We start from the raw sequence: 27,040 nt of genomic DNA, 5'->3' as shown, positions 1-27,040 counted from the left end.
ATGGCTTGTCTTTGGTTGATAGCTGTTTCATGCTTTCAGTTGCCTCTTTTGCTGTGTTACACTGAAATTACTTTGTGTGCCTGCATCTATCAGGACAAACAAAAAATGAGTTCAGTCTACTTAACTGAGCTTTTTTGCTTAGAGAGGTGAAAGAAATGTCTCACTAATTTCTGCACAAGAAAGATGTTGTTTGAGACAAACATCAACATATCTACAAAAATATGTTTGAAATTGCTAGAGAAAAAAATGTTTGCTTTTGGTTTGATAAGTGGCTTTTTCGTAGTTCTCTTTGGGGCAGCATCCCTTCTTTCTCTGAGAGAATAATTTCTCCAGCAATTCTTTCCAGTCATTACTCTGCTTTCTGGGTGCCATTGTAGGTTGGTCAGGTTAAGTTCTCTTCCAGGTTGTTAAATTCTGCAAAGAGGAGTGGATTGTTAAAGAAGGAGTACTCTGATGCTTCCTCATCACTCCTCATTCCTTATCGTGGGTGGCTCTTATTCATGACTAACTGGTTTGAAATTTCTTTTGTTATGTAATAACAAATCATATGCTAAATTCTAAGATTTAGAATACTCTTAAAAATCTGGTGAGCAGTTACATTGATTAAAAAATAAAAATACAACAACAGAACAGCTGCCCTGGGGTCTTAGCTGTTGTATATTACCACAATACATTCACAATGTTGCTTTCAAACTGCCTGGAATTAAGATGTCTTTTTGTTTCTATTTTCTTTCAGGCATTGAATTACTGATTATATTTCTAGTACTTTAAAAAAAACCTGGGAAGATGTTTTAATATCAGACAACTTTTGTTTCCTGTCTATAATGTATTTTAGTTTAAATATCCTTGGCACCATAGGAATTTATTATTAACAGCAACAAATTATTTTCTCAATTTAAATAGGGAATTGTGGAAATAATGAACTGAATTAACAGGAAATAGTACTTGTGCTAATTCAGAAATAGTTTAGAAGAAGAAATCTGAACAGATAAAACATGGTCGATGATTCAGGGGATTTTTTAATGTGTATGAGAATGGATAGATGAATTCCTGCCAGTACCCAATGCAGATTAGTGTTGTCTGTCCAACATACCAAGATAGAAGAGTTTTCAAAAAGCATCCAGTGTTCAGAGAAAGCACTCAAGTCTAGAAACTAGTCCTATGCAAACCTTCAGCATTAAGTTGAAAGGAACTGTACTTCATTACAAGTAAATAATTCTACTGCTTGGAACTAAGAGTGATTATGGCAAACAGGGGGAGATTGTCATGGGTCAATTTAAAAAGATTCATAGACATTGAATGCATCAGGAAAAAATTCTCAAGCATATCTCAGGAAAGACTGATAGAAGTATTTCTTCACATATTGCCTAAAATACAAAAGTTCTCCTGTTCTTGTGTGAGTTTCCTCTTGCCAGCACTTGAATCAGTGATGTAGATGGATTTCAGGCAGATTATGTATAAGAGGCTAGTTAAACTATGGGTTTAGTGTTTACAGTTGTCAAATTATGTTCAGTTTTGGGAAATTTTAATGAGTTCAACTTTGACAGCTGTGGTAGTTTTGTTCTTTTATTGTGTTCAGCCAAGTTTTCTGAAATGCAAATATAGAGCATTGTGAAGAAATTAATTTTAACCAGTTATTTTTCTATGCAAGTTACTTTTCTTTTCTTTTTTGGACATTTTCCAGTTTTTACAGTGCTTTTAATATATATGTGTGAACTACTCATAAAAATAATGTGTTTTGCTTAAATAATTAAATTCTCATTTTGAACAGCATTTTCTGTCCTCAAGAAAATACAGAAGAAGCCTTACTGCTGCTGCTTATTAGTGAATCTATGGTAGGTAAAATAGAGGGAATGTATGTGCATTTGCTGTATATGTGTGCTTTCCTTGTTTTGTTTTGTTTGTTTTTTGGGGTTTTTTTTGGTATTTTGCTTTGTTTTGTTTTTAATAGGCTTTATTTTTCCCCTAAGCCTTTGCTTTGTCTTTTAATTTCTGTTCAGAGAGCAGGCAGTTATTTCTGAAACTCAAATTTTTGTTCCTCTGAGCCAGCTAGATGAGGTCTGCAAGTGTTCTGGGGTGAACAAGCCGGGTCCTTTATGTCCTTCATTTGCCATCACTCACCAGTATGAACCACTGTTACACCAGCTGGTTGCTATTCAGACAGACATAAAGTCTAAGTTCTGTTTATTGTAAAAAGCAAATCAAAAACTACTAGAAGAGCATAATAAAAAAGTGTCAAAAAGTGCCTTCCATCATGCATTAAACTTCAGTCACTCAAATTTGTAAATGATTTTTAATGATACTGACATTCAGTCTTGGCTACTGAATTATTTATTTAAAATGTCCCCATTTCCTCAATAAATGATTCCTTTCAATGGTCTACTTGTGCCCTTTGTCAGCCTTCCATATTTTCTGCTAGTCATCAGTCAACTGCCACATACTGACATTCTCATGCCTTGTCAGTTTTATGTTCAGGTAAAATGAATGCTGGAGCTTTTGCTATTTTTTTAGCTAGAGGGGTGAAACCTCTGCAGTCCCAGGCATCATGCAGTCTGTCTCACTGCACATCAATAAGATGTAGTCTTTTAAGTTCTACAGGTGATTCACTTGTTTTGGCATAATTTCTGTTTTGCTACAGTTAAATAGGATCAGAACATTTTAGTGAACATGTCCTAGTTTAACAGTTTTAAAATGGCAGATATTTACATTGTAGTGCCAACTGCTTTCCTCATTCCTAGAGACCTGCCTTGCAGTATTCATGGCAGAATCTAGAAAGTCTGTGTAGATTCTGATTCTCATAATACAGAAAAATTGGCTAAGCAAACATTTCCACTTACCATATGTTGGTTTTGCTGCAGAATATGCTTACCACTGAGAGGTGCTGCCTGTGTCTCTGTAATGTGCCTGAGCAGCAGTGGAGGTGTAGAGAATACTGATGTGAGCTGTGGTCTTCATGTGAAGTGAAAGCAGTCCTAGTTTTGCAAGATCTGACTACTAATTGCTGTGTTTGTGTGTGTAGTTCCTTACATATCATCATTAAGAAGCCAAAAACCAAATGAAAAGTACTGCCTTGTTAAGTGCTATTTCAGGTTACTTACAGCTTTTCCTTTGTGAATTAGATCTGCCTAATTATATCAAATGCTGTCACTGTAGAGCATATACCTTTAGCAAGCTTTCAAATTTTTTTACAGTAATTATTGCAGATTATTTTGGGCAAAAGAGTTTGTTTCGGGGGAGTATTATCTTTGACATGATTGACTTACTTTGGCTAAGTCATTCCTGAGATGTCTGTGCATTTTGCATTCCACATACCTCTTTGAAAAAATTTCAGTATTTAATTATTCTGATTTTAAAGAGCTTAAAATGTTACCTTGTTAAAGTGGAGAAAAATTTATTATCCCTTATTGTGTGACATTTTTTGCATCTGAAAGAGGGGGAAATAAGCACCTATTAAAATTTGGTGGTTTTAAGTAAACATGCTAAGGGGGCCATTTCTTGTGAAATTAAAAATAATGAGGGTGATAAGAAGAGAGAAGTATCTGACTTGTGATTGCAGACTACCAGATATACTAGCATTTGTACAAATGCGTAATGGGAATATTAAATGCCAAGAAAACTAGAAATAGATATGATAGCAAGATAATGTCTTTTCAGAGGCTTGATCATAAAGTGGGAGAAGCACTGGGTAGTTCGGTGAGGTACTAACTACTCTGAGACATGAACTTTGTTCTTTGCTCTTGAACATGGTTTCTCTGTGAGCATGGTCAATTCATTTAATCCATTTCTAGCTCAGCTTTTTTCCTTCCCAGAAGGAGCACTTTACTTAAGGAATTAGGTTTGCAACGTGCCTTTTGCAAAATAGGTTTGAAAGTACAAAGTTTTACTGCAAACAGCCTGATTCCAAAGCTGTGCCTGGAACCAGGATCAGTTTTCACGTAGTACCTCCTGAAGGTGTATGTGGGTTATCCTGGGCATATTACCATTCACAAGTGAGATGATAGTGTCATAATGTTGTGAAGAGGAAATAAGTCAATTGCCTTATTTTACAAAAGCTGGAATAGAGGACTTGAACATACATTTAATATGTTTTACTAGCAAACAACAGATAAAGAGAAATTTTTGTAGATGTATATCCATTATATTGAAAATATACCTTCTTTTTTTTTCTGAGAGGTCTTTAATAATTTTAAATACATTACTTGGATTATGGCATTAGAATGGAGTAATTAAAAATAGGTCCATGTAGAAACATCAATCTTGCGACTAGTACATAAAATTGATAATTCTTTCTATCTAAAAATTAGTTTCAGATCTCTTCCTTACAGCAACTACTGACTGTGAGGTTGAGTAGAAAGGTATTAACTGGAGTGAAAATACAGCTTGAATTATAATGATTGATTTGGTTTCTTTCTCTGTGGTGTGTTTCAGGCTAACCGGGATGCTGTACTGAGCAGAATACCAGAGCACAAGAATGATCGCATCATCAGTTTGCAAAGTGCATCTGTAGTCTACGATTTACTTACGATAGCCTTGGGAAGAAGAGGCCAATATGAAATGCTTTCAGAGGTTTGTGATAATAGTGAATATTCATCTGCATAATTTTTGCTGTTTTCTATTAATCATGTAAATTGTGGTAGTAAGAAAAGGCTGAAACAAATATAGGATACTGTTACTCTCACCATTTTATAAATACACGAGATAATTTCCACCCCAAAATGTTTACTGTCTAAATTTATACAAGTGACTTGAGGTGACCAAACAAGAAAAGTTTTGTGGAAGGTGTGGTAAATGTTTAATGCCCCAGAAATGCACAATTTTTAGGTGGGGATGCATGGATCTCCTTATAAGGGTGCACATTTAATGGAGAGAGCAAGAAGGAATGGCAAAAAATGAAAGCCATTCCGGATATAGAAATGATAAATATCATTTCCTAAAAAAATATTTGTAACAAATGAAATAAGTTTTCAGAAGAAAACTTTCTTTTACACTTGTTAATATTTGAGGTGATCCATAGTTCTTACAGTTTATAATAAAAAGGAAATAAAGTTAATTAAAAAAAAATTTCAGGTCTTTGGGAAATGTGTTACTTACCTCAATGTCTGCTTCATTATGAAGCATGCTTGTGTTTGTTAGATTGTGGCAACTTCTTCAGGAAACTGCCAAGTATTGGTAACCGTTTTATACCTGTGAAACCGCTACAACTCTTTGGGCAGAGCAGATCTTTCTGCTGCTCAGACAGTGCTCACTCAGCAGCAGGGTACTGTTGCTGACCACAATTTATTATTAGTCTCCAGAAAGAATAGGAAGGCATACCCAGGAATTGCTTTGTTGAGAAATGGTTTCTCTCTACCATAATAGAGGACTTCTGTTAAGAAAAAGATGCAAAAAAAGCGCTCTAGTTTTTCTCTGGTATGTGTTGATGGTCACCCATTTATCTGCATCTCATGTGATGTTAAACCCTCAGTTTGGGTATTCTTTTTCTTGAAAGTACTTCATAGCTGCCAGCTGGGATGCAAATCAGTTTAAATCAGTACAATGGAAGGTGTTTCACAGAACAAAGGAGTACAAAGGTCACACAGGACCAGCCCTACAACATAATCTAATCAGGAATATTTCCATTTACTTGTCACTACAGACACAATCACCTTCATGTAGTTTTAGGTGGTTGCAACAAAGGTGCAAGAGGTGGCCATCCAGATATTTCAGTCTAGAACTTCTGAAACAAGAGACATCAACAAGTATTTAAAAAAAAAAAAAAAAAACAAAAAAACAACAAATAAATGAGACCAAAAAACCTTAAAAACTTTGATTTATTTTTTTCTCTAAGTGACTGGCAACTTTTCAGTTTTGTATAGTAGATTAACAACTAGGCAGGGATAGAGCAGCCTTGGGTTCCAAATCTGATTCTTACATTTTGTCTGGTGTCATGATGGTTTTGTTGTGGATTTTTGGTCTTTTTTAGAATGTTTAAGAATCATTATATTTATGGGAACATTGCAGGTTTAGTGAGTAGAAGATATTTGCCCTCAAATCCTGCTGCTGATAGTCTGTAACTTTCATAATTTGAAGTATTGTAATAAACACATATTCAGAAATGTTAAAACATTCTGTTCAGTTATATAATAGGCATTGATTTATTTTTTTTTTTTTAGGGCTTCATTCTCTTTGAGCTGATTTTCATTGCTCTGGTGGAGTTGTTGTAGATTAAATCAGAAGTTGGGAAATTATTCTAACTGTGAAAATGGTATTCACCCACCAGTTCCAATATCTTATTGCTGCCTTCTGGTTTAGCTATGGCTGAATACTTACAGAAGTAATTGGTTGTTATATAAGAATATTAAATGATCAAAAATCTGTCTTATCATTGTTAAACTGTTCTAATGCCAAGTCACGTTCTTATCTGAAAAGGGCTCATGTTTTTATTGAGTTTGTATATAATGGGCTTTCAATTTCTTAGGGTAGTGTCAACTAGATGAAGGAACTTTATCCTTTCAATTCTTTCCTAGACAAAAGTACTCTGGTTATAATCAGGTTTGTTTTTAAGCTTTGTAGGATGCATAATATTGAGTTTTTAAGTGTCCTACAAGAGGAGATGTCTTCCAGACCAGAAATTTTCCTACATTTTCATGATTTCATCTTTCAGATCTCTAACTTCAAGCATATACTTTCCAGGAAATCATACTGATAAACAACCAAATTCAGTAATGTGTTCTGCATAGCCTGTTCATATAGTGATTTGTGGTTGTTTACAAGGGTGTATCAACAATGGCATTTTTTATAGGAGAGGGATTGTGCTTAAAGTATTTTCAAGTAGTAAAGTCAGTTGCCATTATCCTGAGCATTATCTTAACTTGTAGCCTGCCTGGTGACTGTTGTTTGTTAGTTATTTCTTGGCAGAGCCTGTAGGTCTTCGAAATTCCTTGTTGTGACTTTGTCAGAAGAACCCAGTTTAAGAGGTGTTCATGTTGTTGTGCAGATCACAAACACATCCCATCCATCCGTTCATCCCTTACCCCCACGCACCCTAACGGCCAGTTCTGTATCTTACAAAGAAAAGACAAATCATGTAACTTGTCACTTTTCTTACTGAGCAGGGCCAAGGAAATAGAACTTAAAGTTAAGCAAAAGAAATGGTAGATATATTATTAGTATGTTGAAACTCAAGGCTTTTAGGATAATCCACAGTTGTGTCCTGTGCCCTTATATTTGTAAAATTATAAAATCCTGAAGTATCAATTTCTTAAACCTCATTTTCTGAAGTTAGAATTCATAAATAATTTTTAATTGAGCAAGGCCTAGAAAAGAAATTTTACGTTTTTTACAGTACAGTGAGCCTTATGTATGCATCTATCTAAAATAATAGTATCTATTATTTTACATAAGTATCTAAAATAATAGAAGCAATCGCACGTAACTTAGTTGTTTCTTTCTGTGCTCTTTTTGTTTCCACTTATGCAAAGTCCAATGGGAAAATAAATTCTGTGTTGTTTTTCATAGCAGACATTTAATTACCTTACTGCACGTGCAATCTGATGGTGAACCTTTAACAACAATATGAGAAAGTATTTCTAAAATAATGTGCAATCAGAAAGAAAATAATTTCCTTATAATAATGTAATAAAAATTCTATTAGATAATATTCTTGATACTGGACATTGTGCAGTAGGATAAATTCTATCATACATTAAAAGAATGCACTTCTGTTTTCTCTCCTCTTCAGGGCTGTTCTTTGCTTCAGATTCTGGTGCAGTGTGGAAACATACTGCACACCTGGTTGTGCTTTCTGTAGTGTTAAGGCTGAGTTTGGATGGGAAAAATAATTCATGCTTTCACAGTTTAGCATATACACTGTAGCTGTCAGAGCAGAAAGCTGCTGGACTCTGCAGACTAGAAAATGAATTCCTAAATCAGTTTATTCCAGAAAAGTGTTTCACCTTTCTACTGTATAGAACTGGCCTGATTAGTTAAAATTAACGTAGCAAAATGAAATAATTCTTATTGACAACAGCAGATATGAAACATTCAAAATTAGTGTATAATGCTAATTTCATTATTTAATCTCAGTGTATTAATAATGAATTTTCTTTTGGCATTCAGTTAGTTCACTTAAAATCTCAGCAAAATATGGAATGTGAAGTTAAATTTTTTACAAGTAGAAATAATACTTCAAGGTGAATCTTTAGATACCGCCCCTCATTTTAATTGTAAGTGCTTGTGGTACCACTGCTTATTAAGTATTCACAAATTAGGAAGAGAGTGTGTACAATTTTCCTTTTCATTTAAGACTTATCTCCTACTTTTTACAGGTGGTATCTTCAGTAAGCTGATATTCATAATTCCTTCTTTCATACTACATAATACAGTATCTGCATGAGTATTTAAACAAACACACTAAATGGGAAATCAGTTTTTTGTTGCATTCTTTTCCATATAGAATCTGGCAGCTATTTTCATGTATTTGAAAAATTTAATTTTGTTATTACATGTATGTTGGATAAAAGTCTAAAAAAATCTCACTACTAGTGTATCCTCTCAATAATTGAAAAACATGAGCTAAAATAAAAATTCCCCCCCATATTTAGTGTTTAGAAAGAGCCATGAAGTTTGCATTTGAAGAGTTCCATCTCTGGTATCAGTTTGCATTGTCCTTAATGGCCTCAGGAAAAGTAAGTATAAATTTTTTCATATAATTTCTGTATTGTTGGCATTTGATAACAATGTCTAGCACTTCCATAATTTTCATCTGTAGTGTTTTTGAAAATAAGTCTAATAATTGAATTTACTAACTACGTCATACTCCTGAATTTATTCCCAGTGCTGTACAAAGAATGTTGTTATTTGTATAGTTTCTAATTTAGGTGATGATAACAACTATCTTGCCAATAATCTTAAAATAAGCTGATTGAGTACAAGTAGTGAATTATACCAGATCCTATTATCCTGTAAAACTTGTTTAAGTGTACTTTTGATGACTTAATTTATTTTATACTTAGGTAACAATTAATGCTGATTCGTGATGCTCTTCTTTTTTTTTTTCCCCTTTGGAAATGCCTGACTTTATCTTCTTTAATATTGCTGCCTTTGAGACTGTGTATTCTGTGCAACTAATGGATTTTAAAAAAAAATTTATAAACCAGGAACTTTAGCTTTTAGATGCAATTCTGTTTTAAGTTCTTTTTGCTTTTTGCTGTCATATTACATGAATACATTCATCATATAATGTAAAGAGAATACATTCATCATATAATGTAAAGAACTAATTTTCTAAAATATAATTTTCAATCGGGATATTTTGCTTATTTTCAGAATGGGCAAAAGGAATGTATTTTCCTTAGAAAATATTTTAGTGGCACATGGGTTCTGAAGAGACTTGATTTTTCTTCCAGCTCTATTTATTTTGAGTTGTCTTCCAAACTGTGATTGGATGGAGCCAAATAAGTTAAAAAAAAAAGAGGAGCAGTGCCATTCTATCTTATATCAGACCTATTCCTGTGTGCTGTTTTAACTCACAAAGAACACCAAAATATTGCTTGTTTGGAAAACTCTGTCCCATTCCTTCTCTTTCATTTGTCTGGCTCAATTGCTGTGAGTTTACAGGCCTAGCAAAGTTTTAGATGCATCTCAAAACTGTTTTCTGAATTGTATACCATTGGAATTACAGTCTTCTTGGGATGCTTAAAGAAAGTTTAAATAGGAATTAAATAACAATGGCAGTGCCTAAAGACTTGTCTTTCACTGGCTTGAGGAGCTCTGACCAATTGTCGACAAAATGTGTAGTAACATCTCCTTCACAAAAGAAAAATAAAGTAAATGGTGGAAATAGGATTCTTCTGTCTGTGAAACATATTTATGTTTTTAGTAATTTAAATGGAAAATGTTTTAAACAGTCTGCTCGAGCTGTTAAAGTGTTGAAGGAATGTATACGTTTGAAACCAGATGATGCAACGATTCCACTCCTTGCTGCAAAGCTCTGCATGGGATCTCTGCACTGGGTAAGCTTTGCCCCCTGTCTTCTCAGCAGGACCTGTACTAAAATCTTGATTTAGAAATGTAGTGAATACTTTTGCACAGTGACTGCACACACTTGGGCTTATCTAAAAACACAGCATGGAATGTACATGCAATGTACATCCCTGTTTGAATGGCTAATTTGAAATACATGACAGAGGTTATGTTTATCAAGGCAGCATATTCTACTACTGGTCTAAGACATAGCTTAAAATATATGGAAATTGGAACATCAGAGGACGGATCATAAATGCAACTTAGACTTTGGTTATTTTCTGGAAGAGGAAAATAACTTTCTGGAAAATTATGAGGCAAATCTCTTATAAACAAGAGATTCTTCTGGTGGTACCATCTTTGCAGGTAGCTGTGGTTTATGAATTTATAATTAGGACAGTTGAGTATTTTAGATAAACTTGAAATGGGTATATCTGTACAAAAACATTAAAGTGATCAAAGATCATCATGTTGTTTTCAAGATACTTGTGTAATTTTTACAAGAATGAGTATATTTGAAAAAGAAGGAAAAGAGAAGGGAAAGGTTACGTATAGAAATTGAGAAAATGGTGTAGTAGCACAAATGTGACTTGTTGAGGCTGACAAAATGCAGCCTTAATTAAAGTATATCCTAGTTCACTAAATTGTTCCCTATGGATTGAATCTGTAGTAGCTTACTGTACTCAGTATTTACAGTTACTGGAATAGATTCAGATGGGCTTTTTTTCTTTCTAGATTATGAAATAATGTGCTAGCATGGCAGCTAAAAGTTGATTTTTGCATGTTTCTCTGTTTATGAGTTTGCATACATTCAGCAATGCAGTATTCAAAGCAGGGTTCTGCATGGTATACTGGTTCTTTTACAGAGTTAGAGCCATAGTTCTTGTGATTGATTTCCCTAAATAAATGGTTCATAGGTCAAGAACTCTATTTATAAAGTGCAAAAATGGTAGATGGCGTATATGGACCAGAAATACCTTTTTTATTTAAAAAAAAAAGAAGAAAAAAAGAAGAAAAAAGGCTAAAACGCAGTGAGTGTGCTTTGTGCCAGATTTCTCTTAATCATAGAAATAGGTGTTTCCGCTTAAAATCTCTGGTTTTTACTCAGTGTTTAGTAAGAAAATGATGTCTAATGAAAAATGAAATAGTCCTTCAAAGCAATCATGGCTGAGATTTTAACAGGTTAAATGTGCATAATATACATTCTGAGTAGTCTGAGAATTCTTATCATTATAATGTAAGATTTAGCTAGTTTTAGACTTATGTGGATGTTTTGTAATATTTTCAGTTGGAAGAAGCTGAAAGGTTTGCCACAGCAGTTGTTGATCTCGGGGACAAAACATCAGAGTTCAAAGCAAAAGGCTACTTGGCACTGGGATTGACTTACAGTCTGCAGGCTACTGATGGTAAGATGGGCATAAACATTCCCACTTGGAAATTCCCATGCTGCCTAAAGAAGGATACCTGGCAGAATGATAGACATTAAATCTTCTGTGTGCAACCATTTTTTCAGTCAGTGTATTAAAGCTTCTTCAATTAGTGTGTGGAATGAAACCTCATCGTCGTTCGTATCACTGATTAAATATATCCTTTTTAGCATCTTTGCGAGGAATGCAAGAGGTCTTGCAGAGAAAGGCTCTTCTTGCATTTCAGAGGTAAGTGGGTGTTGATCTTTCCATTTTGTTCTGCTATATGTAGTACAAAAGTTTTATTATGTTCTAAAAAGAGAGACTTGTAAAAATGGTATAATGACAACTTCACCTCTGGGAGTCTCCCATCATGAGAACAGAATGTATTTCTTTAGCATTTATTTCCATCATTTTCTGCCAGCATTACCTAAATTGATTTTTAAGGATTTCCCTTTATTTAAAGATGTTTGTGTTGCTCTCTAGTATAAAATACTTGTTCAGACATTCTCATCTAGTACGAAAAACCACACAATGTAAGGTTTTGAGTCATGGTTCAATGAGACAGCGTTTCTAAGAGTGCTGTCCGTTGATCAGATTGTATAGGAGGCCCTTGCAATTATCTCTGTAGAAGCAGAGCAATAATTGAGGCCGTGCTGCTGGGGTTGAGGGGTTAAGTGCAGATTTTGAGGTAGTAAGCTAGGGGAAATTAAAATTCTATCTGGAAACATAACAGTGTAGGCAATGGCAGTGCAGACGTCATCTTCCAAGTGTGTTACCTGGAAGCAGTGCCATTGGGGATGACAGTAGTTCATTCTCATGGACTCTGCAAATGAAATGACAGCAGGTGAATGAGGACATTTCTACCCTAATTACAGAGGAAACAAAACTTGATGGCAAAGCTGGCAAAAGTGCTGCAGCATCTAAATATGTCTTTTATATTTATATACCCTTGAAAACCCTTCTTTGATGAGATAAGCCTAAATGTAGGGAAACAGCTTTGTGCATTAATGTTTAAATGAAGCCCTGGCTTTTTGGTGGTGATTTTGTATCTGAGGGGATAGGGTTGAAAAAGTGTTTTGCAGGTAACTTTAGAGCGAGGCTGGTATGTGTTGGTGCTTATTGAAACTGAACTTTCTACCTCCTGGATTATACCTCAGTTCCTCACTTATCCCTCTTACCTCTACTGACTTAATCATCACAGTTTCAAAAATAGTATGCTAACTATTTTTCACCAATTCTGTGCATTCACTAATTTTTGAGACTCTAACAGTGAATTGCTTTCTTTTGAGGGTTCTTTGAAACAGCAAGGGATGAAATGGACCATAGTGTGAAGCTAACCCATTCCAGTTTCTGCTGACCCTATTCTCCAGTTCAGAATAGTGATTCTCAAAATTCTGAGAGTCAACTTTTTGGATGGCTCAAAGGTCCCTTCAGCCTGGCTTTGAACACTGCCAGGGATCGGGCATCCACAACTTCTCTGGATGTGTTCTGGTGCCTCACCATCCTCATAGTGAAGAATTTCTCCTAATATCTAATCTAAATCTATTCTCTTCCAGTTTGAAGATGCTACTCCTCTTCCTATCCATATATACCTTTGTAGAAACCTCCTCTCCAGCTCTCCTGTAGGACCCTTTTAGGTACTGCAAGGTGCTTTAATATCTTCCTGGGCATTCTTTTCTCCAGGCTGAACAATCACAACTCTCTCAGCTTGTCTCTAAAGGAGAGGTGCTTTAGCCCTCTTGTCATTTTGGTGGCCCTTCTCTAGACTTACTCTGATAGATCCACATCCTCCCTATGCTGGGGACCCCACACCTGGACACAGCACTCCAGGTGGGTTCTCATGATCATGGAGTAGAAGGGGAGAATCTCCTCCCTTGCTCTGTGGTCAGACTTCTTTTGACACAGCCCAACACATGGTTGGCTTTCTGGCTGGTAAAAGCACATTGCCAGGTCATGCCAAAATTCAGCTCCTTATCACTGTGAAATTATTCTTTCTCAATCTCTGTTCTGATGTTGTTGCTTGGTTGTGTGTTATGTTGTCTTTCACCCAGCACACTAGTCATGTTTATTTTCTCTTACCACATCTGAAAAATAAAAGTTTTCCAGGAGATGGGAGTTAAATTCTCTGTAATCTACCAGTTTATAAAGCAAGCAGCCTGTACTGGACTCGATATTTTGATGTACCTTTTTTTTTTCCTAATAAATTTTTTTGTGGATTTTTAAAATCACCTACCTAGAGAGCCAATTCCTGAAGAAATAGTGGTCCTGAAGAAATACAGTTACATTTTGGACCCTTGCCTGAGTCAGATTTCAAGGCTTACCAATTTATGTTGGTGGTCGTTCAAGAAGGTTCTTGTTGCTCTCTTCACGCAGTACTGAGGGGATGTTTGTTTCACTAACTTTTTTTTTGTTAAACTTTGGAAGAATTTCAATGCTTTTCCTGTAGTTGGTGTAAACTCAAGTTTCACAGAACTCACCACACATGGTAGATAGACAGTAGTAGCTTCATTCTTTCACTATCTGAAGCTTGGGTGACTGAAGAAGTACTCTCTAAGTAAAAATCTCTTGTTCTTGTTTAGCATTGCTTAATTTGTGAATTTAAATTTAAAAAAGGACTGGTCCTGGACCCTGTTAGGCTTTACCTGTTCATCTAGTCTCCAATTTACAGGTGAAGTTACCAAAATATGGAGCTGTCCTTTAATAACTTTAAACCTCTTAGAGGCATGTTGGGTGTACTTACTAAGCTAATGGGCCTTTGCAGCTGCTGGGACTCGAGAAGGCAGAAATGCACAGGTCAGAAGCAGAAGGTTCTCTGCGGTTTTGGTGGTTTAAAGGTCAGTTTTGATGCTTCCTCCCAATGGAAGCGACTCACTAGATGTTCCAAAGATGATTATTAGAAAATAGAATTCTAAATGAGACTCCGTTAAAAGAATGCAACAAATGTAAATAAAAAATAGTCCCAGGCTTCCTGCCCAGTATTTACTACAGATCATTTGGGGTACAGCCATAATATTTTTTTTGTCCTTATGCTCAAGCATCCCCTTGCTAAAAGGCTCTTATCTTGCAGCAGAAAGATTTTATTACAGGCAAAAATAGTAGAGTGTATTACAAGAAGAATTTCTGTAGGATAGTAAAATGATTAAAACACAGAGTGTGCATTTGAACAAAATATTAAAGATAACGAACATATTTTTTTAAAAGGTGGAAAAAAGTTGATATAATTAATCTCCTTAAAGACATGGTGTTCTGGGGAATTCATTTTTGGATTCCCCCCCCCCTTTTTTTCAGTAAGAAAATTTAATTTAATTAATTTTTCTTATAAATATTCTAAGTAATGACATCTAGTGTTTGTTTAGGAGTATAATTTATTTGAAGAAGAATTTTGTATTAAAGATTTATTTTAAAATTTAAGCAGAAATTACATCATTATTTTCTATTAAAAATGACTTTTCATGTCCCAAGGTGCTTCCTTTAGATCAAGGATGATTGAGAAGCAGAAGAAAAGTTGCTGAAATGAACACCACTTATATCAAAATTTGAGTATACATGTAGTGAAGAGACCTGAATATGAATAAATGAATATATATGCATTTATGGATATGTCTAACCTGTCTGAACAGGGGTAAAATTCATTTTTTGTTTTGTTTCTTTGTTTTTAAGGGCTCACAGTTTGTCTCCAACAGATCATTTGGCAGCGTTTTACTTGGCACTGCAGCTTGCCATTTCCAGACAGGTCAGTTATGTTTTAAAAGTGCAACATTGTGCTGTCATACAAAGGTAAGAATTTGTATCTGTTGATGAATAGAGATGAAGATTTCTTCAATAAAAACCTGGTTTTCCTTGTGCACATATTCATACATTTGGAAATAACCCTGAAATACTCTTTCCAAGCACCTTCAGTCTTATGCAGTTCTCCAGAATTCTGTCATTATTTCCAGCTTTAGGATCAGAAATAAGACAGAAGTCATTCCACTTATTTCAGCATTTATGTTGCTAGACAGGGAGAAAAAAAGTCAGTTTTTAAGGTGGTTTTAACTATTATGTGTAATCTCTGCTCAGATCCTAGAGAGGGAAGCTCTTGAATCTAGTCTTTAACGATCTTTACAGTGCTTAAATCTTGAGTACCTGCTAATATCTGTACCCACCCTGCATACCTCTGTGAGGCTTGGTTATTGTGAACTAAATTACAAAAAAGTATTTAAGAAAACTGGAAAATATTTTGTCACTATAAAAGAGATCAGACCTTAGTCCAACTTGTACAGCTGTTAGGTTTAAGCCATTCTACCATACATCAGATGAATATGGATAATATGGAACTGCTTTCTGTATATCATGGTCAATCTCTTTCTATGTCATGTTTATTTCACAAAGTAGCCTTGAGCGCAGTTGTTTACATTCTCTAGTGACTACTTTTCATTGCTAATGAGTAGCACAGAACTTGGACTGTGTTGTGTTAGAGTGGAATGGATTGTCACTTTACTAGCACAAAATATTTTTGAGGAGCAGGCTATGACTGTGTACATTCTGAATTCCAAAATACTTGTGTTGCTTAATTGAATTTCTTGGTTTTAACACTTACTGTACTTACTTTAAACAAAAACACAGGCAGCTGAGGAGACAGTGAAATTCTACATAAAGAAAAGTTACTGTTGCTGTACATTTCAGTTAAGCATTGCAATTAAAATATTTTCAAAATCCTAGTTGTATAGAAATACAACAGGATTCAAAAGAGAATATTTTAAGGGGCTGAAGGTAACTTTTATAAAAACATATCTTACTTTCTAGGGTTAATATATTATTTAATTTTATATATTATAATAGATAAATATAGATAATATTTATATTATTTTATTATATCTTTGTTTCCAGGATTTATGTATTAATTTAATTTTCAGTATTCACTGTAGAGTGTCACATACATTTTAAACTTCTGAGTAGTGTCTTACAGGAGTGTATAGAATTCTACATGTTACCTGAGTGAGCATTTTGAAAATTTTATGGATGTCAATCAAGGGAAAGGCAATACTTCTAATAGTGGTGCTTTCTTTTTCTGCCTTTTTTTTTTTTTTTTTTTTTTTTTAAATTAGATACCAGAAGCTTTGGGTTATGTTCGTCAGGCTCTGCAGCTACAAGGAGATGATGCCAACTCTCTTCATCTCCTTGCACTCTTGCTATCAGCCCAGAAACACTATCATGATGCTTTGAATATCATGGATATGGCCTTGAGTGAATATCCAGAAAATTTTATGTGAGTCAATGTCATGTTTCCTTTCTACACTTTCTCTCGTATTTATTTTTCCTGAATTCTCATCTCATTCATTTCAAGAGGGGATGGATTTGAAGATGGGCCTATTTTTTTTTCCAGCAGTCTTCTTTCCCACCCATTTATTTCACATCTGCTTATTAAAGGCTTGTTAAGCAGTGATGAAGTATTTGTTTTGGAAGGGAGGTTAGAACTGGATAGTTGATCTTACTTTGTTTTTTTCTACACCATCTGTGTAAATAAATTCTCCCTGTTGCATGTTTCGTACTATGTTTGTGTATTCTATTTTTATGAAATATTGCAAGAAGGATAAACAGGAGTTTACTATCAGCTAGGATAGATTTATCCCATCGTACAGATAACTCTACGGATATTGTATGGAATCTATTTTGTAAAACACCTCATAAAACAGAGAATCTCCTCATTTGGTTATGTAATAACAGTCATCTGAAGTTGGCTGATGGACAACTACATGAGTGAGCAGGGAAGAAGCATGTTTGCTAAATGTTCTGTTGTTTAAGAAAGAAATAATTCTTTCTGTTTATTTTTCATGTTAAGTACATCTTAACATACATTTGGATTTTATACTTTTGTAAGGGGTTTCTTGTTGGTTTTTTTTTTTGGTTGATTGGTTTTTTTAAAATTTATTTTCTTATAAAAATCTAATAGAATTCTTTATAGGAAAATATCTCAGGGACAGCTTCCATTAACTCATAAACTTCCAGTCTTTCACTTTGGTGCTTTACTAGCTGTCACTAAGGTTGTAATCCATATATCCTATATGCTTATTTGGACAAATTTTTTTAATTACCTCATTCTTAACTTCTAAATGACCAGCCTATATCATAAGTTATTTTATCAGCCTACCAGCAAAATATGATTTCTTTAAGTATTATTAATTTGAAAATAGAAACTATAGTTGTTTCTTTTCCTGTTCATTGACGTTTCAAGTCTCCATTTGACTGTCTCTATAAGGTACTGTTGCCTTTTCCATCACAAATCTGACCAGGACCTCTGTAGGTATCACCTCTTGTCAGAACTTCTGTGGCTTGCAGTCAGTTCTGTGCAATGGCTTTTGTTGCCATTTGCTGTATCTCACTTCCTAGGTTATCTGCACACCTATGACTTGTTTCCATTCTTATCGGAGGCTTCTATACATGTTTCACAATTTCAGAACTATGTAGCAGTTTCTCTTTCAAAGCTGTTTGTGCTTTCCTCAGGACCAAGGGACTTGTCAGTAAGTCCAGGTTTAAAAGGCAATTGAAGTATCAGCTTCCTAATTTTATACCCTATTATTGTTAAAGACAAATATGTTCAAAGCACTTTGACTGTCATCTCCTGTCTGTTCTTGTTTCATCTTGTGCCACTTAGTGGCAATGTAAATAATGTAGCTGTAACTGCTATGTGTCTCAGAGTAGTAATAGCCCAAAGTATTTCTGAGACTATACTTTCAGAATTCCCTATTGTTATAAGAGAATTCCCAATTATATTAATCTCTATTGTAATGGGAGAACAAGGATCCATTCAGTAAAATGGTTAAAAATACGCTTGTGAGCATTCAGAAAGTATTCATGGCTTTTCCAGAGTAGTTTATACTGCAGCTTTGGTTAAACATGTTGTCCGAGTTGTTCATTACAGTACTGATGTTTGTATTAATGTATGTATGTATGTATATTAATCATACAGGTCATAGCAGTGATTCTAAATTGTTGCACCTGTGGTATAATATGGACTCTGTGGTGATACAGTGTACTGCTACAGATCTGGGAATTTCAGAGGAATATCTTGACAGTAGGAATCACCATCAGATGCAGTAACAAATGCTGATGAATCCAAGGTGAAACAGTTAAATGTATCTCTAGAAAGTCTGTTTTTAGAGAGACTCTAAGAGACTCTAGAGAGTCTTGTTTTTAGCGCTGTCAATTTCCCAAAGAAATCAAAAATATGATTGAGATTTCTTGTCAGCTCTCTGCAATTGATACTGACAGCCAGACAGACACATCTGGTCAATAATATAAATTTGAATTGATTCTATCATGTAACTGGGTTACTTTTGCAAGGATTTATCAGCTTTTGATATGTAGTGCTTTGGAAATGGTTGGCAACGTGTACGTGCGTATATATAAAATACGACCTCTTAGTGTATTGCTGAATCTGTGTTATTATTTTGCAACTTCTATAAACAATATAATCTCATGTAGATTGGAAAGGGATCCTCTTCTCTTCCTCTACAGGTTGCTAATTTTTAGATACACTGAAACATTTCACTATTTGGCTATGGTGCTTTTGTAAACACTTCAGGTGTCTTTATTCTTTATCTTTCAGTTATGTCTGCAATCCTGTAAGCTGAATACTACAAGAATTCTCTTGGTATTCTCAGTGTTTCTGTCAGGATGCTTTACCACAGCTTTATGCAAATTGATTATGTGATGGCTTTGCAGAGTAATAAATCCCTATATTTGGAAATATTAAAGCATAGTGCTTGTGGTTTATGTTATTCCTTATTTCTCTTATTTCTTGTGCATTATTCCTATCTACATTCCTCCGTATGCTGTCATTGCATTGCTGCACTGAGTGCTGTCTTCACAGCTGTATGTTATTTTTCTTTTGCATTGCTTTAAAAAGAATCTACATTTTCACAAGTTTAATACTGCATCTTTGTAAAATGCCAGAGGTTGCAAGGAACTCATAGGATACACCATTAATAATGCAGAGAAGTGGCTACTTTCCAGCACTCTTCTGTTGTAATCAATTAGTAAATATGTTGTCTGTCAGTTTTTGATATTTGAAAACCCGGTGCATTCCTGGAGTTAGAGTTCAATATTTGAAGCACACAGCAAGCATACCTTTGAATCTGTAATTAATATTAACCTTCCTGCACTATAAAGCTAGAGAGTTGGCCAATCAGATAATGATTTTGCCCTGGGCATCTTAGATCAATAAGTAGAAAGAATTCCTCAGAGCCAAAGAGTTCTGTGCAGTCATTATCTAAAGGAATGGAAGGAATGAGCAAACACCCTGGGCTGTTAGTAGCAAGGTATAGCTTTTTCTTTGAATAGAGAGTTGATTATTCTTCCTGTATTCATTATATTGGCAGCATAAATGTGCCCTTTGCTCCGAGATCTGAATAAGTACTGGGAAAACTATTGGCAAAAATCTAAGAAACCTGTAAAAGTGAAGTAGATATATAGTAATTTTTTTTTCAGAGATACAAAAAGGAAAGTTATTTGCTGAATATTTATAGCACTGTTTTTTCAATCTTCTCATAGGCTTAAATTGCTAGGTTGTAGCCACTCTATTTATAAAGAAATCAGCTGTGTGAATACAGTCAGTCTCCTTTTAAATGCTGGCTAATCTTTGAAGCCTCCTGCAATCCGAGTATGCTTTAATCTAGGGACAAAAAGATCTCTAGACAAAAGATTACTGAACAGGTTAAGATACGGAAGAGTTTGAATGCTGCACTCAGTATCAATACTGAGATGGGTGGGAATAAGATGCCAGCACTAGTAAATCTGAATAGGAAATCCCATTCAGGTGCTACTTTCTTTGAATTCATTGAAAGTTAAGGGTTTTCTCCTTTCATTAGAGAGCTTGTCCCAGTAGTAGAAATATGAAGTTCAGTTCTTTTCCAGCTTGACAGGATTTTAGCCCACAAATGATGCAGCTCAGAGTCCTAACCATCAAACTATGTGGGAAGCTGAATGAGATGATCCATTTCTCCTCCTGAAACAGAAGCAAGGAAGGACGTGCTGCCCTGAATGCTAGGATAGGCAGCAAGGAGTGACAAAATATCCGAAACTGCTAAAGTACTTAGCCATGGGCGGGGCTTCAGGTCTTAGTTGCTTGGGTTTTCCTTGAGTGTTGTTTCTCTTAATCCAGTGATTTCCCACTCTGAATGTGTAAGTAGTCCCAGAGGTGTGCATTCCAGTCTGAGGGTGTATTCAGGGTGATGCAAAGTAGTGGTGGTTGCATTGCATTGGTTCATACTGGGCTTGTCTATGTTGTACAATATATATTGTACATGTCCAATTACTTGAACAGCCTTATTTGCAGTAGTCCCTCTTTTTTTTTTTAATCTGCTTGTTACAAGGAATTTATATCTTGGTGGTGTATTGAATGATGTGAAATCTTGAAACAGCACTTCTGTCTGTTTTTAATTCATAATTAGTCAAGAGTAGGTTCTCAGTCAAGGGAGATGGAGTCAGGTTTCTTAGTGAAGTACTTGGGATATTGTTTTCTTAATCTTAACTGTTTGGGGTTCCCTTTATTTCAAATGCTGGAGCACTTTAATACAAATATAATGCCTACAATTAGTGTAATTAGGCAAAATAAGTAGTAAATTGCTAATTTTATGCTAAGAATTGGAACTGCAATGGATAGCAGCTGACAAGCTTTTAAAGTAGCAGAAGCAGGGAACAGCAGATGGGTTATTTGAGGAGTGCAAGCATGTTATTTTAATGTTAAGTACACTCAAAAAGGAAAGACATATGGTAACAGGTTTGAAGACAACTCAAGACTTAGTTCACAGTTTAAACATTTACATTTCTTGAAGTGTGATGGAAATTTTTTTTCTTCCAAGAATATTTCACAGAAGCATCAGGCCAATATGTCATTCCTCTGAAAACTATTAAATCTTTTCCTTCCTGACCCTCAAGGGCATTTTTGAGCTACATTAGATTTCCCAGAATCACAGAGCATTTTAATATTCCTCTCAGTTCAGTGAATAAAAAACTTGTTTTCTTCTTGGAGATGTGCAGGTGGGCATAGGAAAGAATTGGTTGGTACAGGCAGAGTTGGATATACACTGCTGTTTTGTGGGACAGGAAGATATTTATCAACTGAAGGAAACAGACTACCCTATTCTGCATTCCCAGGTCAGTTGTAGTTGCACTGCAGTGTATGGTGCTGGTAAAACTTACGCTTTTGTGAGTTTTTTCCCTTGATAAATAGAGCACTGGGAATTATTTGAGGAAAGGATGATACTATAAGATTGGACAAGAAGTAGTGATGTTCTGTGCTTGCCAAAATCATGTCTTTCAGATTTGTGTATGCATTCTTGTCAATATTTGACAACATGAATTTTCAAATTCATTCAATTTTGTTTATACTGGGAGTTAAATGAATTAGTTCTCAGGAATGATTTTTCTATAAGTCATGAAACACAGTATCATTTGCTTGTGTTTTTTCTTTTTATCCTCGGCTCTTCTATCTTACTTCCCCATCCCTCTTCCCCTTTGGTTGTTGTTATATGCTTTTACTGAATGGTCCATTAAAAAAGACACTGTTGATAGGTAGATAATGCTTTATATAACAAATTGGTCACTGGCCTCAGGGTCTTACCCCTGAATTATGTTTGCTAGGCTGTAGATTCTTTGAAACTTGATTGAAAGAGTTCCAGTTTGGGTCATGAGCTGGCTGCTGGCAAGGCAGGCAAACAAAAAGTTTTCGAGTATAACTAATTTGTTCTGGCTTTAGTCAGAAACTATCTTCATTATAGTTTAGAGATCTACATTTTCCAAGGACATCGGGTTCATAATGTGGAATACAGTATACATACACTGCACCAAAAATCACAGGTCTGACTCCTTTGAGAACAAATATATGGGGAATAATAGGGTGTGTAAGAAGGGCATCCAATGGATACCAAATATACCTATTCATGATTTTCCACAAAATTTTGTTATTTTGGGGCTTGAGGGCTGGTTTTGTTGCTTCTTATGCTTTTTTGAAAGTCATGCTTCAAATAGCAATCTGAGCAGCCTATTTTTACTTTATCCATGTTTCTGTGTATATATGGGCTTCCCAGTACTTGGGATCTGTGCGGCTGTTGTTGGAGAAGGTTTGGTGATTGACTGAGTTTAGGACATTTGTTTTTTATTGAGCTAAATGCTTTCCTGGAGATTTTAAAAACTAGATTTGTTTGCTTGACTTTCTGTTGCCAGTGTTGGGCATTTAGTGATTTCAAGGTACTTACAAATGATGATTTTTCATGTTTTATAATGAACTCTTTATATTTATGTCTTTCCACATAATAGAACTTTCCTTCAATACTCAACATGGAGTAGACTGACTGTGCAGCATCTCACTTTGCAATTGCAGAAGACACCTCTATAAGTTTCTTTCTGTACTTTGATTATCATGGTTGCATCTAAGATCATTAATGCATAAATACATTCTTTATAAATGTATATGTCTTTCATAGTCTGTCCAGTTTTGTTGTCATTCTCCCTGTAGGTTAAATTTTTACAATTGTGTAATTTTGTGTTTTGGTGACGAGGCAGGTATTTGGGAGTTGAGTAATGTGAAGCTAGCTGTAAGCTTTCTACAGCAAGTGTTAAAGGGACAGTTATCAAAACTGGATGCTTGAATTAATAGTTTGAGACAAGGAGGATCAAATCTCAAATCCCCTGACTGTCTATATTTTAGAAGTTCCTACATTTACTTTACTTTTTATATTAATATAGGTTTAGCTAAAGCATCCTTTCCAGAGGACTTCAATCTTGATCAGAACACATCAAAATCTGGAGAAACCATAGTGGCATGTGGTAGCTTGTTTCAGTGTTGGAGTTGCACTCTTCATTAAGACTGCATTTTTATTTTTAATTTCAATTGATCCCTTATTGGTTTCTTTCCAGCCGATGATTTTTATATCATAGTTTGCTAATCCCTCTGCAATCCTGGTGTATATCATAGTTTGCTAATCCCTCTGCAATCCTGGTGACTCCATTCTCTTGATGGTAGCTTTTGTAGTAAGACCACCTCCCAGCATCCTTTCTGATAAGAACTTCATGGTACTTGCTGGCAGTAAGGGCATGTTCTCCTGCCTTTCAGTTATTCCTTGCACTGTAGCCAGTTTTCATCACGTGTGAGCCAGAACTGCACAAAATATTTCAATAACATTTATTACATCATTATACAGAGAAGCATGTGCATCACATCTCTTGGAAAGGGTTATCCTAATTACTTCGAGCATAATTGCTTCACTGGGGACTTTGATTCAACTACCTGTGCTGGCATTCTTATTTGCTCATGGTTAGTTATTTTTATGATGTGTTCCCACATATAGATTGCACAGGCTGTATTTGTTCCAATGCCTATATATTTCATTTCTAAAAAGAAATTTGACCTGACAGCTATTAAGCCATGCTGCTGAACAGTTTCTTCATGAAGTTTCCTACTGTATTTTATAAGGATCTTTTCATTAGGGGCGTATATTACATGTAAATTAGAGTCCTGTTGGATTCAATTGAAATTCTCAAGTGAAGAATTTTAAGGCAGTCAGCTCTACCTTCTCCTTCTAAAAGAAACTATCAACTTGCAGAAGTAAACTATTGTCAAAATCTGGATTGTGAATAAGATAAACACTGGGAACTTCAGGATTTTCTTCTAATTTTAAGTTTTTTCTTCCAAGCTCTTTATTTATGAGTAATTACAAGGATTTTAGAAGGGCACTTTCTCACAGCATGTACTGACACAGAGAAAACTGACCATGCCAAAGTTTGGCTTCCTGCCTACTTCCTCATTTGTTATGTTTCCTGTCAATAATCAGAACTTTTCCGATGAATGTAATTGTTGAGTACAAGGAGCAACTTAGCAACTTTCTAACACTTTATCTAGAAAGGTCAATAGATTTATATTCTTGCAAATAATCCATTTTGAATAATATTTGTTGCACCTTAATTTTGTCTGTTCTGTTTACTGCTTCCCCACTGCAATTATTCTCTGGGGTCTCATAGTTAACCTGCTTTAATTTGCACAAGTAGTTGACACTATCACAGTTTGTTACAGAAGTTACATCAAACTGTATGAAGTATGCAGATGAATGTAAGTTCTACATCACCATATTTATTTTTTTCCCTTGAATTCAGATAATCTGAAGTCTACGTTGTCTGTTAAAAATGAGTTTATATTCAGAGTTCAGTATCTTCAGTGTTACATTCTGCATCATCCTTTTTTGACTTTTTCAGTGCAGAATTATTGTCAAACTAGTTAGTCTAAGATTTTGGAAGTCATAACATTAGACTTGGTGAGGATTTTTGTGGGGGGCTGGAGGTGTTGTTTGTTTGATAGTTTTTGTGGGGGTTGTTTTTTTTTTTGGGGGGGGGGGGCGGTTTCTTTGCTTTTTTGATGTAGTGCTTGGTTTTAAAACCAGAGCAACTTCTTTTGAATTATTCCAACATTTGAGGATTTGAAGTTGTGGGATACATCAAATAAGCACTTAAAAGTGAAAAATGAAGTATTATAGAACTCCACACAGAACTGATATTTACCACCTTTCTTTTATGGTCTCATAAGTAACAGGCTATATATCAGAATTGATTCTATATAAAGTTTATTATTCTAGTTAAGCTATTGTAGAAATTGATGTGGTTGTCTGGGAGATCAGGCTGTTGTTTGATACATTGTGTGGATTTTTTGTTGCTTGGATCCATATTTATGGGACTGCCAGTATATTAATTATTTCCTAACATTTTAAATAATTTATTGTAATGTAAAAAATACTGTTAGCTAAAATTACTCTTAGAAAGCTCTTAAATTATTTTAAAAGGTTCTCTTAAAACTTAGTAAGTTTACTTCAAGTAGGTTAAACATAAACCAAATTGGTTGCATTTTTAATCCTGCATTCTAATCAATCAGATTTGATGCATCCTTTTAAATTTTATTTTCCTAGGGTGGGTCTTGTGTTTCTCAGCAAGGCTTTTGGTGCTTTACACTATAATTTTCAATGCACATACTTTTAAGTGTTATGTACAGCCCTTCCTTATTTTCTTCAAGCTCTGAACAATGTAAATAATCTGTATAATAAGAGAATAATAATGAAATTTGCTTCCAACACTAGCTGCAAGTAGAGCATTCTGATCAGTTTTGATCAGGATATGGGGATATGGACCCTTCAGAAGAAGTCTGAAGGGAACTGTAAGTTTCCTGTAGGATGTTGCTTAATCTGAGGGACTTTAGGGAGGTTCCTGATTACTGCTGCATTGAGTGACAGTACTGTAAACAGGCTGGTCTGGGGGAAGCATCACAGTGTGTCATGTTGCTTGATTTGAAGAAAGGATCACAAAATGTAAGGCAGGTCTCACCCATGCGGTAGTGTATTAAATACAGATATCCAACTGTGGCTGATCCGAGCCATTGTGCTCTTAGACTGCACAGCAACTTGTGGAAATTGCTGACTTGATCCCAAAAGCAAAACAGCTGGTTTTAAAATGATGCTTGAGGTAAGCAGTATCTGTTCACTGAAGCAACTAAGAGTTCTCGGTATTAGTAGTGTTACTTGTCACATAGCAGAGCTCAATATTCCATAGTTCAATTTTTTGCTTCACTCAACAGAATAGAAATACCTTCAATAGCTTAAGCCAGTATTGGACCAATTAACTCCTCTTGATCTCCTGACATTGTAAGAGAGTTGCTATAGAAGAAAATTGATGGTTGCAGCATCTTCAAAAAGTGAAACAGGCTGGATGAGAATTAGGACAATAATTGCATTTTGGAGATTCTTAAGTTCTTTGCTACAAATTACACTGGCTGGTAAAGAAGGCTTCAGATCATTAATTAATAGATTAGTTTTCACTGATTAGGAATAAAGCAGTAGCATGAATCTTTGATGGCACAAGGTCCCATTATTATAGTGGTCCTATCTGTAATTCTTTTCATGAACTGACCAGTTGTATTTTAAGAAGTTAGGTTATTTGCACCACCTCTTCTGTGGTGAAAACAGAACAAACTGTGAGGAAGCAGTCTTTTCTACAACCTAATTAATAATTAGGAGACCTAATTCCCACCCTTAGTGTTTTAATAGTCTGAATGGCCTTTAGATATAGTTGTTTTTGTGGAAACAATTTCCTCTAGATAAATCGTTCTTTTCTCTTCCTGCTGCTTGTCTCATCTATATTTATAGAAGGAATTTGTACTTTTTCTTGGCTTTTTTTTCTGCTATACTAACTCAATGAAGTATTTTTTGTACTCTGTAGTTTCCAGATTATCCTTACAGCCTTTCTGTGCAGCTGCTCCAATTGGAAATTCCTCAAGTGTGTGGGTTTTTTAGCTGGTACAAGGAGAATTACATATAACATTCCAGGTGTGGTCTCACTGGGATGTTGTACAATGCCACTGTGTCTTTCTCTTCTGTTCCAGTGAATACTCCCTGAATTGCATCTGGCCTCTTCACAGCTGTCTTACCTCGATGAGCCCACTGTTAGGCAGCTCTGGTTTGGAATAATGGCTACACAGGTTGTTTCATGCTCCTTCCCTCCTGACAGAATCATTGGCAATATAGATGCTGTTCTCCACTCACTCCAGAAGTGATATTTTCTTTGAAGTTTTATGTTAGAAAGGAAAATCCTATGTGTCATTGTTTCCATAA

At 35.1% G+C, this 27,040-nt stretch overlaps 1 protein-coding gene across 4 annotated transcripts in view; it reads left to right on the top strand.

Annotated features, from left to right (window-relative positions):
* TTC7B (tetratricopeptide repeat domain 7B) overlaps positions 1–27,040 on the top strand; it is a 120,021-nt gene that overhangs the window by 44,992 nt on the left and 47,989 nt on the right. For all 4 annotated transcript variants that reach the window (XM_072930336.1, XM_030274846.4, XM_030274845.4 and 1 more), the window contains 8 exons: positions 1,772–1,835; positions 4,429–4,566; positions 8,583–8,666; positions 9,888–9,992; positions 11,291–11,408; positions 11,600–11,657; positions 15,072–15,144; positions 16,499–16,659. In XM_072930336.1, the coding sequence (XP_072786437.1) occupies positions 1,772–1,835; positions 4,429–4,566; positions 8,583–8,666; positions 9,888–9,992; positions 11,291–11,408; positions 11,600–11,657; positions 15,072–15,144; positions 16,499–16,659 (801 nt within the window). The remainder of the gene's footprint in view (positions 1–1,771; positions 1,836–4,428; positions 4,567–8,582; positions 8,667–9,887; positions 9,993–11,290; positions 11,409–11,599; positions 11,658–15,071; positions 15,145–16,498; positions 16,660–27,040) is intronic.

This window comes from Taeniopygia guttata, chromosome 5, assembly GCF_048771995.1.
Source record: "Taeniopygia guttata chromosome 5, bTaeGut7.mat, whole genome shotgun sequence".
Classification (NCBI taxonomy): domain Eukaryota; kingdom Metazoa; phylum Chordata; class Aves; order Passeriformes; family Estrildidae; genus Taeniopygia; species Taeniopygia guttata.
The sequence above is the reverse complement of the archived record's forward strand: the minus strand, read 5'-3'. Positions and strand labels throughout refer to the sequence as shown.